The sequence below is a fragment of the Sycon ciliatum genome, chromosome 4 (assembly GCF_964019385.1).
Source record: "Sycon ciliatum chromosome 4, ocSycCili1.1, whole genome shotgun sequence".
Lineage (NCBI taxonomy): Eukaryota > Metazoa > Porifera > Calcarea > Leucosolenida > Sycettidae > Sycon > Sycon ciliatum.
In genome coordinates this window covers 22,336,159-22,353,711 of record NC_088646.1, presented here as the reverse complement: position 1 = coordinate 22,353,711, position 17,553 = coordinate 22,336,159, and the positions used below count along the sequence as shown (strand labels likewise).

General features: G+C 46.0%; 1 protein-coding gene and 1 long non-coding RNA gene across 2 annotated transcripts; one reads left to right on the top strand and one right to left on the bottom strand.

Annotated features, from left to right (window-relative positions):
- Nucleotides 1-642: 642 nt before the first annotated feature.
- On the bottom strand, nt 643-3,271 carry LOC135815057 (peflin-like). Its single transcript, XM_065328289.1, has 2 exons — nt 2,908-3,271; nt 643-1,635 (listed from the first exon to the last, which is right to left on the bottom strand). The coding sequence occupies exons 1-2, from the start codon at nt 3,191-3,193 to the stop codon at nt 1,265-1,267; spliced, it is 657 nt and encodes a 218-aa protein (XP_065184361.1). The 5' UTR covers nt 3,194-3,271; the 3' UTR covers nt 643-1,264.
- A 219-nt stretch (nt 3,272-3,490) lies between these two features.
- Nucleotides 3,491-8,198, top strand: LOC135815056 (uncharacterized). The gene is made up of 2 exons (XR_010553253.1): nt 3,491-3,788; nt 7,374-8,198. It is a non-coding gene; the product is annotated as an uncharacterized LOC135815056 (long non-coding RNA).
- Nucleotides 8,199-17,553: the final 9,355 nt, after the last annotated feature.

Genomic DNA, 17,553 nt, shown 5'->3' with positions numbered 1-17,553 from the left:
TAGCACAAACACGCGAGTTGAGGTGACATCAGTGCCGATGCACGGAGAATAAGTGCAAGGTCACACTGATACGTGGAAGGTACTGCCGACACGCGCGCAATACTGTATAGGCGCGAAAGAACGTACTACACTGGAAACAACACACAAATAACACACACACACACACACACACACACACACACACACACACACACACTGAATCGCAAACTAAAATAAACACAACACACAGAACATTGAGGTGTCAGAGGACTAGCACGATTGTCTGTGATTGTGTGTGTGTGAATCCTCTGAGTGCTTAGATTCATGTGCACAATTTGTGGATTCCCAGTTTGCGCAGAGCCTGCTGCAAAATACAGACAACACAAGCATCTAACTTACATGCAAGGAAAGACGTTTCCTACAAGCATAATCGGAGGTTATCCATGCTAGGCAACGTCAGCGGTGTCCATGCTCTTTTCCCCAAAAGGATCTGCGTGCCCTACAAGGGTTCACGCTGTCACTGTGAAAACATGTTACCTAACAGGCAAGGCTTCCATTATAATTATTATACCATAAGGCTACATGAGCAGTTCAACCCCCCCCCCCCCCCCATTCACACACACAAACCCACCCACCCATCCCCAGCAGCAATAAAACTCCGTATTAAAAGTAGTAGATGTCCGTGTTCATGTGGGGACTATCAATATCCACGGGATTGTAAAAAATTGACTACTAGTAAAAGCAAGACAGGGATTACAGACAGCAGAATAGCTGGGAGCTAAAATAAAGCCTAAAGATGACATATCGCACAGTAAATGCTGAATAATACCAAAATAATATGATTGCACAAACGTAGAAACAAATTCTTCATAAAGCAAAGCCCGAAGTAGGGCATCTAATACAACCCCAGCATCACCGAGGGAGAAACCATAACACGAGCAAGTCTAAAAGAAACACTATACAAAGACGCAGGTAGATGTGCAGACTGCGCACAGCATCATTTAGCACAGGCAGACGCACAGCATGGCCCATAGTCCCATACACATCTCGTGCAATGGTACTGATTGCAAGTATCGGTGTTATGTCGCAAGAAAGAAAGAAAGGAAACAGGGTCACTTCAATCTTTAAGCAAGCCAAAGACAACGCAGGGAAGGATGGGGGCATCCATGGGCAGAGTTACCTCATCCTCCGCGAGGAGCGAGAGAGAGAGAGAGAGAGAGTCGGTGGCAACGTGTCCCGCGCAACTTGGCAGCATGCTTTTCTCAGCGACCGGATCGGGCGTCGCTCATGGCATGTGCAATATTGCCATTGTCAAGAAGTTCTCATAGTCAATGGTGATGACACCATTGGTGTTTGTGTCGCGCTGCCGGAACACATCCGTCAGGACCTTGAGCTGCACACAGCACTGGATGAAATCGTCCAGCTTGATGGATTGGGGTGATTCACGGCTATAACGCAGGCAAGCCAGCTTTGCAAACTCCGGGCCGAGGCGATAGCCCATCTGGCTGAAAGCGTTAATCAGCTCGCCTTGATCAATGCTGCCCGAGCGGTCGCGATCAAACATGTCAAAAGAGTTCTTCCACTGCTGTATGTATGCCCACAGCTGCGCAAACTCCTGGAAGTTGATTGTGCCACTGTGGTCGCGATCAAACATACCTAAAACAAGACCCAATTCCAGCACATGGGAGATTAGATAACAAAGAAAAGCAGCATGCGTACAAGACCTAGTGTTATTTATGGCACCATATGCGAAGTTAGTTTATGGCGCCACACAGGTACCTGCGGCCGCTAGCTTCATGCTGCAGGCTTTGCATGAACAATATGAGAGTGAAATCAGTGAATACCATACGAGGTATAATAGTCCATATTGGACACATTGCATGCGGACATCGCTATCAAGCGTGTTGCCGTACACCAGGGAGTCGTAAAATACCGTATTTTAAGACTCCCTCCTGTACACACATTTCCCATTTGTTCCCTCTCCGCTGCGTGCAGCTAAGTCATAAGCGGCCCATTTCACGACTGTCTTCCTGGCTCCGTGTTGTACACTATTTCCTTTTTCGGGTACCCTGCACCTCTAGTTCGTACGTATTAACTAGTTGGGACCACATAGCACTTCATTCTCAAGAGCAGGAGCACTTTAGCCCGCTTTCCAAACTACTCCAAAATAATGGCATTGAGTATACAATTTGTAAGAAAGGGTTTGCTCCCCACACCGGAGCTCGCGCTATTCCGCCGACTTTACTTGACACTTGACTGACTCACGACTGCCATCCAGAGCACACGACTCAAGCTCAACTGATGAGGGGTGAATTCCCCGAAACACTGTGTATTGAGCAGGGAGTGGTGCTTTCTTGTAGGTTTGCCGTGTCGAAGGTTTGATGGACTTCTCGGGTGCTCTGGATGGCAGTCGTGAGTCAGTCAAGTGTCAAGTAAAGTCGGCGGAATAGCGCAAGCTCCGGTGTGGGGAGCAAACCCTTTCTTACAAATTATCGCCGAAGTCGCAACCACTACTTCGTACTGAGTATACAATCATGTAGTTATTTCTTGTGGGGACAATCGGCAGTTCACCACCTGTAGTTCAGTTGTAATTCAAAGTGCTAGAGGCGTTGGGCTATGCAAGTACTGTCGGACAGAAGGAAACTAGTTTGAGTCTGGTTATTGCATTGTGACCAGATGCACTTTATCTTAATGTCGTGTTTTGGCATCAATGAGGCCCTGTTGTGCCCCTGTGCTTGCAATAATTATTAGGTGTCGACTATTTCTCACTGGCTGTGTTTATGGAGATGTTGCTAAACTCCATACGCTGTCTTCGAATCTTCGAAAAGTAAACCCACCCTCTATCTTGATTCTCACTAATGGTGATTACAGATTGTTGAGGTACAGTGATGCAATGTAGATTGAGTTTTCGAAACTAATTTCACTCACTAATCAGAAGGCGACATGTCTCGGGGTTGAAATGTGACCAATTTCCATTGTGGAGAGCAGATTGAAGTTCTTGCACAGACAATTGTCCGGATCGATCCGTATCCACAGCAATAAACCAGGACCATAATGTTGGATCTGCTCCATGGGGCATTCCCGGAGGGCCTGCTGCTGGTGGAGGCTGACCATAAGCAGGCTGACCATAGGCGGGTTGGCCATAAGCAGGCTGGCCGGGTTGGCCATGTGGCTGCTGGCCGTAGCCAGGCGCAGGCTGCCGAGGATACGCCATAACAGCAACAAATGTCTAGGAAATGAACGTCTTCTTGAAAAATGAAAATGCTCTGAAAAATTGAAAATCATCGGCTCGAAAAATAAATGCGTACATGTATGCGTACATGTGTTGTGCGCGTTCTGTCGATTTGGAAAATCGATCGATTTTCTTGCGCGATCTGTCGATCGACAGATCGCGCAAGGATCGATCGATCGGAAAGCGGTGGCGAAACCATTCAAAACAAATCGATCGATTTGGAGCAGGGAGTCGTAAAATACATATAATTATATGGTATTTTACGACTCCCTGATTTGGAGCAGCTCCGAAACGTCGTACAGTGTATGTTTAGGACTTTGGTGAACAGCTTTTCAAATGAAAGAAACCAGTTACGGTACCTTTTCTGAGTGCAATCTTCTTCCCCAAATAATTCAAAAATCAGTTCCTTCCGAAAATTCCATCGTGCTGGACCTCGAAGCTGAACATCATAAGCAAAATAGTCAAGCCGTGTGTCGTCTGGATATGCAGGTGTTTGTCATAGCCAACATTCTTCTGGTCCGTTCGTCCTGCCATTTTCCTGACGATCGCAATGAATACGAGCAGCTCTCATGCTCAGGTTAGTGTTTATTGACTGTCTCTGCACCCACTGCAAGGTATAATTTTTGTGATGCAGCCACTAGCCCATTGTGGAAGTAAGGGAATCACCCAGGTTCTTCGGATTCTCGTCCTGTCCGAAAAATCTCCACGTTTCAACTTCTCATCTTCCCCTCAGGCATGAGCTTGCATATTCATATTTTGTGTTTGCTTTGACAGTGCATTTCATAGGTATCGTTCAGACTTTTAGGGCCCTGTAAAATTGGTGTTTTCCTTCCCGACAGTGATAATAATCGCAATCTATAAAATACATGCGCAGTCATTCTATAGTGTGATAAAACACAAGTGTAACTGTAAGAAAAGAGAAAGAGAGAGGGTCAATAAAACAAACATATGTGCAAAATACAGTTACGGTGCTAAGGAAAGAATGTGGATGCCGTGACATGTTCTTTCTGAATGCATCGGTCTGGCTTACGCTTGTGAATGTAAACAGCATCTATGACTTTTAACTGATTGAAATTCTTTGCAAAACAAACAATACTACAATTGTAAACCGAGAATCATTATACGCCACACGACACGGGTCACTGAACAATAAATGCTTAAACCCTGCCGTGTTCTTCTTCTCATCGCCAACCTCCCCTTCATCTTCATCCTACAGCGTAAAATGAGTGAGGTGTGGTTTGAGATATGGTTGTTTTTTTAGTTGCCGTGAGAGGGAGAGACAGAGAGAGAGAGAGAGACAGAGAGAGAGAGAGACAAAGACAAAGACAGACACACAGACAGAGAGAGAGAGACAGAGAGAGAGACAGAGAGACAGAGAGAGAGACAGAGAGAGAGACAGAGAGAGAGAGAGAGAGAGAGAGAGAGAGAGAGAGAGAGAGAGAGAGAGAGAGAGAGAGAGAGAGAGAGAGAGAGAGGGAGAGAGAGAGAGAGGGAGTGAGAGAGTGAGGCTCTGTCGTTCTGGAGATGTGTTGGCGGTTTTCTCTTTCACCTCTCTTTTCTCTTTATAGTTTTTCACTAATTCGTCATTCAACCCAGAGCTGTGTTTGTTGGCTGGTCGACCACAGGATTTTGTGTGGGGTTGTTCTGGAGTGTCGGACTTTTGTTGTAGTGTGACTGTTACAGTCCTCAAACACATGTAGTAGACACACTACTATAAAATACACTAAAAATGTACAACATGCGCACATTTCCTGGATTGATCAGTGTGGATCGATGGCAATACAGTTGTAGTCTGTAAGCAAACAGCGCCATTTTGACTAGGGTGAAATGGTTAGATAGGTTAACCGGTTATGTAACCGTTAAGAATACACGAACAGTTAACCATATGCATATGGGTTAATCGGTTATTTTCTTTCAATGTCCGCTGTACATAATATACGTGACAGCATGTGCGTACCCTGTCAGTACTGTGCACAATGGATGTACGGCGTGTATCTCCCTCATCTCTGGGGTTGCTCCCCATATTAGTGATGCTTGCGTATGCTCATGATGAGGTTGAGTTGATTAAATGACAAGGTGATGGTGCAATCCGAAGCCCAATGGAGCATACCAAATATTAAAATATGTTGAACCTTTCGTTCAGAAAGTAGTGGACATTCACGCAACTGCATTGTAAATATAAAGGGGGTTTGTCAACTGGCAACCGCTCTATTTAGTTGTTATTCACTCTTTGTTGAACCTGCTCTGGAAAACTGAGCAAAATATAATATGCATCCACTATACATATTGTAAACAGTTTCGTCTGAGACAAAAATGCGATAATACTCATAATACTCATAAAGTATACTTGTGAAGACAAAAACTTTCAAGACGTTTGTAATGAGCCTGAAATGTGTCCTTTTATGAGTATTATACATATTGTAGTGATTGTTTTGGCAGTGCGTGAGGTCATGGTACCATGGATACATGGATTTACAGTCATGTACAGCAATGGTACATGAATACAGGCTACATGTACAGTTTATCTCTTATAGGTTGTAGCAAGAGTAGATAAACAAGAGTGTGCAACTCTGGATCTCTTCTGCACAATCTGCACATACCCCTGCCTGTGGCAGCATTTTTTGTAGACGTCACCTTTTTTCCAGAAAAACGCGCATTTTGACGCAGAACAGTGTGAGAGCACGTACTGGGCACCGACCTTGTAATGTAAAGCCCGGCCAAGTGCACGATGCAAACTTTCCAAAAGACCCGCAGCGCATGCGTCATAGAAAAGATTACGTCAACAAAAAATTCCGCCACGGGCCAACCCATCCCGGAGTTGCACACTCTTGTTTATCTACTCTTGGTTCTAGCCTATAACCTTTTGGTTAACCGCAGCCCTAACTTTGACATATATGGTTTATATTATGTGCCCAACTCGCTATAACATGGACCTCTCTAAAGCATAACACTTGCCGTACCCCAGAGAATATATAGTGAGGTCTCGCCTGTAAGATGAAGTGTGATACCTAGTTATTGCATACATGTACATGTAGGTGTGAACATCATTATAATTGAATTCACGAATCAATTTCATTTCTTGGAGCTGACTGCTTTAATGTCCTCCTCGAATCCCTTCGCACTTTTCCAGTTCATTTCAAATGAAGTTGCAGGAACTCAATGAATACCTTGGGCACCATCTAAGGCTGCGTATACACGACAACGCTGGGGGTGAAAGCGCAACTAAATCCTTTCGGATGCATGGTTCATTTACACGGTACACGGAGCAAAACGTAATAGTTGTACACCAAAGCGGAAGAGAACCAAAACGCTGGCCAAGGTGGAAGAATTTGAAAACGGAAATGTTCTGCCGGATAAATTTGGGTGTGTAAACAGTCGAAACGGTCTGCTGGCCTCGTTTCCGTCACGTTTGTTCCGTTTTCGGCCGTTCACACGGATCCGACAATAAAACTCTTTTTTTTACAATTTTCGTCATGTGACGAGTGCTGGTGTGTGGCCTGTTTTCGATTATTCCTTGAGTGTGATTGGTGCTTCCACGACAACACTCGGCACATGACGAACTTTTGCGGATCCTTTGCTCCCGTGTAGACGCGAGAAAACGATACAAACCGAGACCACCTCGGATCAGCTTTGATCGTGTAAACGCACGAAAATGAAAAAAGAAATGCGGGACTGAAAACGGAAAATGGCCGTGCGTTGTCGTGTAAACGCAGCCTCAGAAGACATTAGGCCCAGTTGGGAATGTTCCTGTAAAATAAGAACATTACACTGTAATAGGAAGTGCAGGTGCCTTGAATGTACAGTCCTGCTCAATGAAATCCAGTCGTGTCACTCAAGTTTGCGCCTTGCACCATTTCGCAGCCCAGTGTTCGCAGGTCTAGGGCTGCGCAACGCCCGGTACTTGAGTGACGCGACTTGATTTCAGGATTTCATTGGGCAGCACTGTACGAAGGCAATTCTCCCATACAAACAGCATGGTGCTGCTGACAAGATGAGATTCACTAAAGTGGACTTTCTTTAGAGGATGGCTCAGCTTTTGTATACTTCTGTAGCGTCGTTCCCATGCCATGAATTTAATGATGAAATTCGTTCGCGAAACCAAGAGGCTTACATCACCTTACTATTATTGTACCTTCACTTTCTTTTACCTTTTTTCATGCAGGATTCTGAAAGCTAGAGGAATCCCACTAGCCCCAAGCACTGAGCTCACGGCTTCCAGCCACGAATCAGGCATGGTGTATCACGACATCTATATGTTTTGCATCCATTTGATTACTAGTACCGTAAAGTACCGCCAGAGCGCCCCACTATCTCGTCCTTTCGTGGTCGTATTGTGTAGGTGGTCTCCCGTCTGTAGGTCATACGACACGAACTTCGTACACATATTGCACGTTGTGCAGACAATCCGTACCTTCGAGCGGACACGAGCTCCACACAAAAACCTTCCTCTGACGTTAGTACACCATACACACTTCGTTGCATTCTGCCGTACGATTTTCCTTTCCCTGGACCCTGGCTGTAAAATCAAGGTGGGGCGCTCTGGCGGTACTTTACGGTATACCATTCACACATAACATGATCTCGCTGTGCCCATGGTGCACTGTAGACTCAACATCCCGCATTAAAGTAAGCTTCACAATCACACGTTAATGCTCCTAACATGTTATCTCGCACTTGATGGCATTACTCTATTTCTGCCTTTAGTATTAGACTCTACACTATCGCTCATCGCGTATTTGACTCTACTCTTTTTCACTGCTATTATTATGCTACGTTGATGCTCAATGTTAATATTGTGTGAGTCAAGTGTGCGCCCTGTGCCAGTTGACAGCCCAGTGTTCACAGCTGGACAACGTTCCGCACGGCATTCACTCGCTTCATTGGACTTCATTGAGCACCACTGTAGTATTCTGTGTTGGTTGATCAGCCCTTCTAGTGACGACTCCTGTCTGTCACTCTGTCTTGAAAGGGACTTTTCGGCTTTGTACTGCATGACCATTGTGTGTGGACTCACGAGTTACTTGGAGTACAATTCACTATAAACTTCACTATAGTAAAGCCTGCCCTGACAAGACGCCCTTGGTGCAGCGGAAACTGTCCTGATGTGACAGGACCCCGCTTGATCCAGGAATGCACTTTCGATCCACAGCACTTTGGTGCATGAAATTTTGTCCGGTAAATACAGGATTCCGCTTGGTACAGGGTCCGGCAAACACGGGTTTTACTGCAATCCAATTTCCCAATGCATACGTTTCATTGCATATGCTTCAATTGTATTTTGTGTGTACTTTGGGGGGGGGGCTGGGAAAGTCTACGTTTTGTGAAGCCGCTGCGACCGGCGACAATTATGTACATGACATTGAGGAGATTATTTGAAAAATAATCCCCGCGGCGCGGACATATCCTGTTAGGCATATGCGGGCAGAAAAATTGGCAGAATTCAGTACTTTTTCTGGTAAGTTTCATGCATGTTTGGTATGTGGATAAAGAAATGGAGCAGAATTCGAGGAATTGCCCACCATAAGGTTTGTATGGTTCTGCCAATTTCACAGCTTTTCGAGCAGAATCTCCCACCTTTTCGAGCATTATCCGCACACCCCTATATCCTGTTTAGACGACACTTTCGGGTGATCAGCATGAACCGATGTGAACGGAACACTGAACATGGATATTACCAAGAGGGGTTATGTACTCTTGATATTACGGTGAAGCCTAACAATTTGTGGCATTTAACATACAGAAAATGATGCTGATTTTCATACATGTATTATAACATTATGGGAATATCGCAGTGAATCTTCAAAGCACTAGGTGGTCTGCACTCTACAATGTGACCTGTGCGATTATATCGGTAAATAATGTCTGCCTGTTCCGAGCCCCCAATCGCACCAAAGAACAAGGAGCAGCAAAATAGAAAACAGACTACATGTATGTCCAGTATTATACCCACATCATGGTAAATAGCCGTACCCGGAACATTGAGATAATTATAACGTTACCGTAAAAGCCCGTCTATAGGTCCCGGGTGTATATAATAGCAGGCTCGATTTCCTGGGCGTATGCAAGGGCACGTGCGTTATTTTGGAACCGGGTGTATACTTTAATAGAATTAAAATGTTGAAACTCTTCTCTTACTCAATGGCTGGATCCATTTCATCTTGTAGCTAAGCATGCACATTATAATACATGCACAGTATCCCTACTTCAATGAACCAGAAACAGTGTTCTCGTTCGGAAGAGCGATCCTATAAACCACATCCATCCATCAACATAACAGTAAGTACAGTCACCTTCGCTAATAACGACTGCGGATATAACGACAATTCGCGAATAACGACAGAATTTCCATGCCCAGAGCAAAGTCCCATCCCAGTGTAATACATATAATGAGACTTCGGGTATAACGACACTTCACGAATAAGGACACCTTTTTGATGCCCTGCCGAGTGTCGTTATAAGCGAAGTTGACTGTATTGAGTGTCGGTTCCTGTACTGGTCCATGCACCGAGCAGAATAATAAGTGACCCAGTGTTCATTATATAATTCCTTTGTTTGTTGAGGGAATGGAAAGGGGCCAGTCCGACGAAAAAAATCAGGGCTGCAACGGGTAGGAGTTTGGTCGGGTAGCGGGCTCGGGTATTTTTGTCAAGTCGACGGAATAGCGCGAGCTCCAGTGTGGGGAGCAAACCCTTTCGTAATAATTATCGCCAAAGTCGCAACCATTATTTCTAGGGCTCAAACGGTTAGTCCGATTAACTGGTTGCAGACCGGTTACGAAGAATTAACGGTTAACCGATAAAGATAACGGTTACGCAGTAACTTTTCAGTCAATTTTTCATGTATCAGGTCGTTGCAAAGTATGCACTTTCGCAGCCTGTCGCACGCGTACGCAATTTCTGGGCTGTCAACTCGGTCATATCTGGTCTCTTCGTGTGAGAGTATGTATGAATGAGCATGCAAGAGAATGTACATGTGTGCGTTGTACTGAATAGGGTACATTTTTTGAATGAGTATAGTCAAATAAACGGTTAAAAAAGAGTCCGCAGGATTGCCATGGCTTATAGGTTATAACCGTTAAACCGACCGTTAGCTTAGCAGTTAACCGTTCGGGGTAAAACCGTGACCGTTTGAGCCCTAATTATTTCGTACTACTATTATAGGTATTCAATAGAAACAGTTGCAAAATCCTTTAGATGAGCATGTCACAACAAAGCGTTCTGACATGCGCATCCTCAAAAATAGTCATGATCGGCTCCTCATCAAATGTCAAAATAAGCAATGATGAATGGCGGAAAGACGACATTCACGAGCTAGGTAACGTGTCACAGAGCTCAGAAATGTATAAATTCAGGGGTATAGTACCAATCAATCTGCCAGAGCTGCGGTAGAAAGATGTGGGATAGGCCAAAAATTGACCAAAAGAGTCTATCCAATTCCAGCATACCTGCCTGCACATCATCACATCAAGAGCCATTTGGCTCGTAGGTGACCTCTTTTTGGCCTCCTTGATGATTACTGATCCTCTTCTTCAATCTTCTTCACTTCCTCTTTGACTTTTCCGTCACTTCCCTCAAGTTCCCAGCTCTTCCTGGTTGTATGTCAATGGTGTTGTGAGGTGCAGCGCAGAAACGCGATGCTATCTGGTTTCAATGTTCAGCCGGATTCTACATTTATTCTCCAAGAGCGTGTTCAATCATGAGCATTATAGGTGAAGCCAAGTCGGAAACCCAGCCTTCCCTGGTGGCCCACTCTCCAAGGATAGGGCAATAAACGTACTATCAGATGTATGATGCATATGCAGGGCGCAGTCATGTTGACTCCATCATACGTGACGATGATGCCACGCGGTTCAGTGCAGCACGGCCACGTCCGTACATTGCCTCGGGCTCAGGCCCGGCGTAGCGTTTCATATGTCTGCTACTGAAATGATCTTGGAAAACATGATCACAGGTTTAAGAGAATCACGTAGCCACCACAGGTCTTCGTATAAATAGGCCGTTGGACATTGACAACTGTGCAAAGCTTCAATAGCGGCCCGGGTGATGAATTCTGCCCATACTAATACAGGCCTGTTGATTTCCCATTTGCAAATGAATTTCTCAGACGTGAATGGACGTCTTCTCACCACACATAGTGAAATACCAAGGCAAATATCACGCTTGGCCTGGTCGCTGATTACGATGGGATGTGGACTGGTACAGCTGACAGCATGCTGATTCGATCACAAATTGCAGAAATTACTCATTATTTTACAAACGAAATCCAGTCATCTATATCTCCCACTCAATGTCTGACGCCGAAAAAAGAGAGAGAGAGACTGAGAGTACGTAGAACTAGTGTTGACATCACTTTAGTACTTACTCAAGTCACATCAAAATCCTTATCAGCGGGCTCCAGGCTGTGGAACGCCTCCAGTGGGTCTGAATGTTCGACAACGTCAACCATTACTTCTTCAAAGAATCGTCATCTACTGTTTACTGAGTGGTGTGCGGCCAGTCGCCAAGTACTCGTACCAGTGCGAGTACTGATTACGATGATGCCGTTCACAAGGGAGTAGTAAAATACCTACTCCGCGCCCAGCTCACAATCGATCGATTTGGTTTCTTTTTTTTGTTGCGCGATCGATCGATTTTGCGCGATCGATCGATCGTTGCGCGATCTGTCGATCGACAGATCGCGCAGCAAAATCGATCGATGTGGCAGATCCATAGATGGCGCACAACACATGTATGACAAAAACGAACGCCCCCCAAGGGGGCGTTCGTTTTTGATCTACAGGTTTGGGTAGAAACTACTTCTTTCGGTAGAGATGTTCGTTTTTTGAGAAAAAAATCTACTCAAAAGAGTAGATTCTACTTTCCTCTACCGGCTCTACCAAGAAAAAGTTGGTAGAAGTCGGTAGAAGTTGGTAGAGCTATGGGAATTTTGGAAAAATCAGGAAGTTGTACCCGCCAAGTACAAAGTGGGTACACGTAGGTATTGCACGTGGTGGAATGCGAAAGTGGTATGAAATGATCCTGGAGATGATCGCATGCGCAGAGCCTCTCCTCTTTTTCTACTACTGTAGTGGCTGTTGTCGTTGGCTATAGTAGTTTTCATTTTTCATCTATCTTTCCAAGCGCCATGGAGTCTAGCACAGGAAGTGCAGTGAACTACACAGTGGTTAGCTTGCTGCCTCCCTCATTGCCTCATCCCTCATTGCCTCCAAGTGGTGAACCAACATCGCCGGTTTTCGTTGAGGAGGCTTCAGCAGTGGTTGCTGCCCCAGTGGTTGCAGCAGTGGTTGCTGCCCCAGTGAGTGAGGATTTTGTCTGGACATCTGACTGGACAAAGCTCCTCATAAGAACGTATGGCGAGCACCAGGAGAAGCTCTCGGATGTAAATTTCAAAAAGAAGGCTGTGTGGAGAACAATCCATCAGCAAATGGTTGCGGAAATGGGAGTACAACTTCTCCAACACTTTTGCAGGTGAGGACATTGTGTTCCTAAAGTGCCTATCTACATGTAAAAAAAGCGCCTGTTCTTGCTTTGTATACATGAGCATGGTCTGAAGCATCAGGGAATGTCAACTTTGTCACTGTGTTCAATAGCTTCATACCTATACAGATTGTAATTGGTCTTGTTTTGTGTTGTTTCCATTTATGTACCAACTTCAGACTGAAAACAAGTGGAAGACATTAACGGCAGCATACCGGAAGGTGTCTGACCACAACCGGAAGTCCGGGAATGATCGCAAAGAATGTGCTTTCGGAAAGGAACTAGATGATGTTTTGGGCAAGAAAGCGAATATCACCCCGGTTGCCATTGTTGCACAAGGTAAGCAATCAATCAAGAGGACATTTTTCGTTTGCCCCAATTTAACTATAAAGCCTAGTTCACATTCGACGCAACGCCAACGGTACGGGACGTAAGGCCACTAAGGGCTTGTCGGGAGGGCTGGGGTGAGCTGTAAAATCCAGTACGATTCGTACGACACGACATGCACCAGTCGTTGCGAAGTTCAACGTCGAACGCACGAGTCCGTGACGGGGTGACTTTCGGACCTATTTTCTCGTTTTTCGGGACTTCTTTTCAATTATATCTCCTTGAAAGAAGCGGAATCAAGTTCACAGTACCAGTTTTTCATGGAGATAAAAAAATTAGCCCTGAAAGTTGTGGCATTCAAATAATAGCCACAGGAAATGATAGAATAGTTCGTCTGTCACGCTTCTGAACTATCCCTAAATACAATAAGTGACATGAGATCTTATGTTGCTAAAATTCAACTCAAGTCGTGCTAGGCATTCTGTGAGTTATCATGGGAAGCTCAGTGTTTGAAATGCTAAAAAATTCCAAGTACGAATCGGGAGTAGTCGGCGCACGACGTCGTCTCCTGTTCACACTCGAATTGCAGCCGTTTTGTACGCTTGCGTCCCCGTCTACGGTATGAAAAGTTGGATCGATCCAACTCTTCCCGTCGCTTCCCGATCTGTACGGTTGCGTTCCCGTTCCTGGTGTTCACATTGGACGCCGTCAGACCGTTACGTCGCTTCCCCTCGATCCTTACGTCGCGTCCCGTCGCGCCCCGTCGAATGTGAACTAGGCTTAATAATCTCGTCACGTGCACGCCTGCGATCATTGATATCAGTAGGATAGGAATGCAACCACGAGATGCCTTTCAATGTATACACAGGGCATTATGGGGTTTTGGAAACTATCTTCTAACATCATCATCCAGCCATTTTTGAGTCCTTGTTTGCTTTTCCTTTGCTCTGAAACTCCAGGTGTGTCTACTACTGCAAAGCGTGCTGCTGAGAGCCAGGACCCAGCGGCAGAAGAAGATGGGGACAATGCCGAGGAGATCGAAGCCATTCCCGTACCTGCCCCAAAGAAAAAGAAACTCACTTCGGCCAAGGGGAAGGCCAGCAAACCTACGGAAGTCTCGGCGGTACTCAATGCTGTAAAGGAATCACAAGCCGAGCGCGAAAAGAGCGCTGCATCTCGCCATAAAGATAAGATGGCAAAGATGGACGAGCTCACGAATGTACTGAGGATGTTGGCCCAGAATCAGAATGCTCAAATCGAGGAATAATATCATTTTAAAACCAATATCCATACATGTGAATTTGTGTGGTAATTGTGTAGTATCCCTGACTGTCAGTGATCACACAGCCAAGTCTCTACCAGTAGTTACAGGAACATTCTAGCTAAGTGCTTCTCACGCGCAACCACTTAGGACTAGATATAGCCCTGCTTGCAAGACTGGTACGGCCGCATGACCTATTGCGTTCATGCTGTACTAATACATTACATTGATTCCTGTATAGTCCGTTCCCCATCACTGACCCTCTTGATCCCTTGCGAGATTCCTTCCCGGTTCTAGGCATCCAACAGCTTTCTTCCCCGAATCCATGTTATTGTTCTGCCCTAGCTCACACACATTCAAAGGTCTTTTCCTTAGATCTTTCAACAGTTGTCTTCCTAGTAATCTTTTGCACTCGCTCCCAGCTGCTCTCTCCCTCTGGCCTATATAAACCCATCGTTCTTTCTCATTGCTGTGTGGAATTATGAAGTGAAGAGTCTAAGCCCAAGAGCTTGTTTTCCTCCCGCTAGTGCTGTCAGCCGGTATCACTTTCTGTTGTAAGCCCAAAGTGCCTCAGACACGAGCAGGCTGGCAGACACTACAATTGCACATACAGACACCATACAGGATATGTGAATGCAAGCGGTGTACAGGCGGAGACCGGTTACAAAATTGGCTTTATAAAGTTGCGTTTGGATCACTGTTGAATGCAAAGTGATCACTTTACACCACCCTAGTAATGTTCAATTACAAGAAAAATACAGGCATACATCATGCGTGTACCACCTGTAAAAGAACAAAAACAAAACCCTGCAACTACCTGCTCTATGACCACACTTCTTGTCACACTTCTTGTACAACACAGCATGCACGCAGCCTCAGCTCCATACAAGAGATACATTTGATTTTGATTTTTGCAGTGCGTAACGTATAACGCATGTGTATCAATATCAGCCAACCTTATATTGATTCCTACCTATACATGCTCGGTCTCAAGCCTTTCGCATTTCTTGAGACCGAGCATGTATAGGTAGGAATCGATGTAAGGTTGGCTGATATTGATATACATGCGTTATACGTTACGCACTGCAAAAATCAAAATCAAATGTATCTCTTGCAGACACATGGCCATACACACACACACACACACACACACACACACACACACACACACACACACACACACACACACACACACACACACACACACACACACACACAGAGCTAGGAGAAGGCAGGGTAAAAGCACTGTGTGGAAGCACACACATTACTTTGCCAACAGAGATTGAACAATTGGGAAAAAAGAAAGAAAAGAGGACATCCCAGTTCTCAAGAAGAACGAACTAACACACAACAAAGAAAACACAAAGGTAAAAAAATTGTTCAAGGAAAACTCCTCCGACAAACCCTGCTAAATTAGGTAACACCATGCCAGGACTGATACTATAAATAGATACCGGGACGAAAACCACGTCACTAGAACACAAGAACATGTTGAAGTATTGACAAATAAATAAGAACGCAGCCGCCTATGAGAACACGTTACATGACGTGAGCAGAAAAGGCAGTGGGTGTGCCACACACAACACAACACACACACAGCACAGCCACAGTTTGCCAAAAATCGTCTATGTTGAATACAAGAAAACATTCTTATAAGCGTTGGATTGCGGTAGTATACAAAATAGGACAGCAGGATTTGGGCTAGGTAATTAAAAAAAATGGAATAGCTAGTACCGAGCCTAGCACAGCACGGAAAACAGCGTTACGAATGTTTCAGCGGTTCAGTAGACGAATGGCCAAGCGCGTTGACAGCGCATACTCACCGAACACAGCGGACGAATCGTCAGTGGGTAAACATCACGAGCTCTACACGAGGCGAACGTAAACAGCTTGACCTTCTGCATTGATCACAAAAGCGGGCGTATGTAGTCGATAGGAAATCCTAGCATGAAGCTTCCACTGGGCGGTTTATTAATCCAGAAATACCTCAGAGCGGACAGAACGACTATCTGACGAGGAGGAGGATGAACGGCGATAAATCCTCCAATGGCAGCACAATGACTGGGGGATACAGTTGACTGTGACATGAGCAGCCGTCGAGGCAAAAATCCAAACTGGCCATGGAGCCATGTCAATAGTGAGTAGCGATGATGCGAGGGCGGGAGGACATTAAGTCAGCCTGACGCCAGCCATGAACTGAAGACCGTGGCAAGCAGTTGTGCAGATCTGCACGCATACACAGTGGGGATATCAGCTATGGTTGTTGAGAGAGCGCGGGGCCAGGGGGAGCAATGCCATGCCTGTGGTCATGCCGAGTACCATCACTAACGCATGGGCAGCTCTGGAAGACGACGGTTGAGGAACGCACACCACGAGCTGGAGAGGCAAAGGCGTTGATGATGCATTGCCACTTGCGCTACACAACCTAACACACAAGCTACTGGCGACAGCGTGGGAGAAACGTGGTACCGTCCACAGACTGAGTCATACAGCTGACCCACAGTATACGCCTTTGGTTTATCACAGGCACGTTACTACTGCCATCGCCACCGCTGCTACAACAACAACACGCATACCGTACACACGAAACAGCACCTCAGCACAGACGCCGGCTGCTGAGAACAAAGCAGGCGGTTCACTGCAGAAAGGCTGGCGACAGCGAGCGATTGGAGTGCGGTCTCGTCCAGGATTCCTGCTACGCGGGCGGCGCGCCGAGATCCAGCGCGAGTGCGTCCTGCTGCTGTATGTGACCGTGCCCGGCTGTCATCGTCATCACTGTTGGTGCTAGAGCACCACGTTGGAGATCACCATTGCTGTTGATGCTACTGCCACTGGCGGTCAAAAATGTGTTGGAGGATACAGTGCCAGATGTAACTGGGCTGTTCACTGGTGGGGCAATAGGATTGACCTGCACAGACGATTACACAGGTACAACGGCATACACAGCCACACACCGACACACACAGATACAGACAGACAGACAGACAGACAGACAGACAGACACACACACACACACATGTGCACACGTCACGCAATCGTGGTCCACACCAGCCCCGGTGCACGCTGAACTGCACGAGCAGCATCAGCACACACGCTAACAGCAGACCGCCGCCGGTGAGCATCTGACACACACACACACACACAGACTGGCAGACAGAGAGATGTACGCGGCCTGGATAGAGACAGAGAGAGAGAGAGAGAGAGAGAGAGAGAGGAGAGAGAGAGGAGAGAGAGGGGGGAGGGAGAGAAAGAAAGAAGCCCCCCCCCCCCCCCCAGAG

Bases quoted from the DNA above. Each gene is read 5' to 3' on its own strand.
- LOC135815057 (XM_065328289.1), bottom strand. From the start codon at position 3,193: ATGGCGTATCCTCGGCAGCCTGCGCCTGGCTACGGCCAGCAGCCACAT. The intron at 1,636-2,907 runs GTGAGTGAAATT...GTCTTGTTTTAG, and splicing joins GACATGTCGCCTTCTGATTA to GTATGTTTGATCGCGACCAC.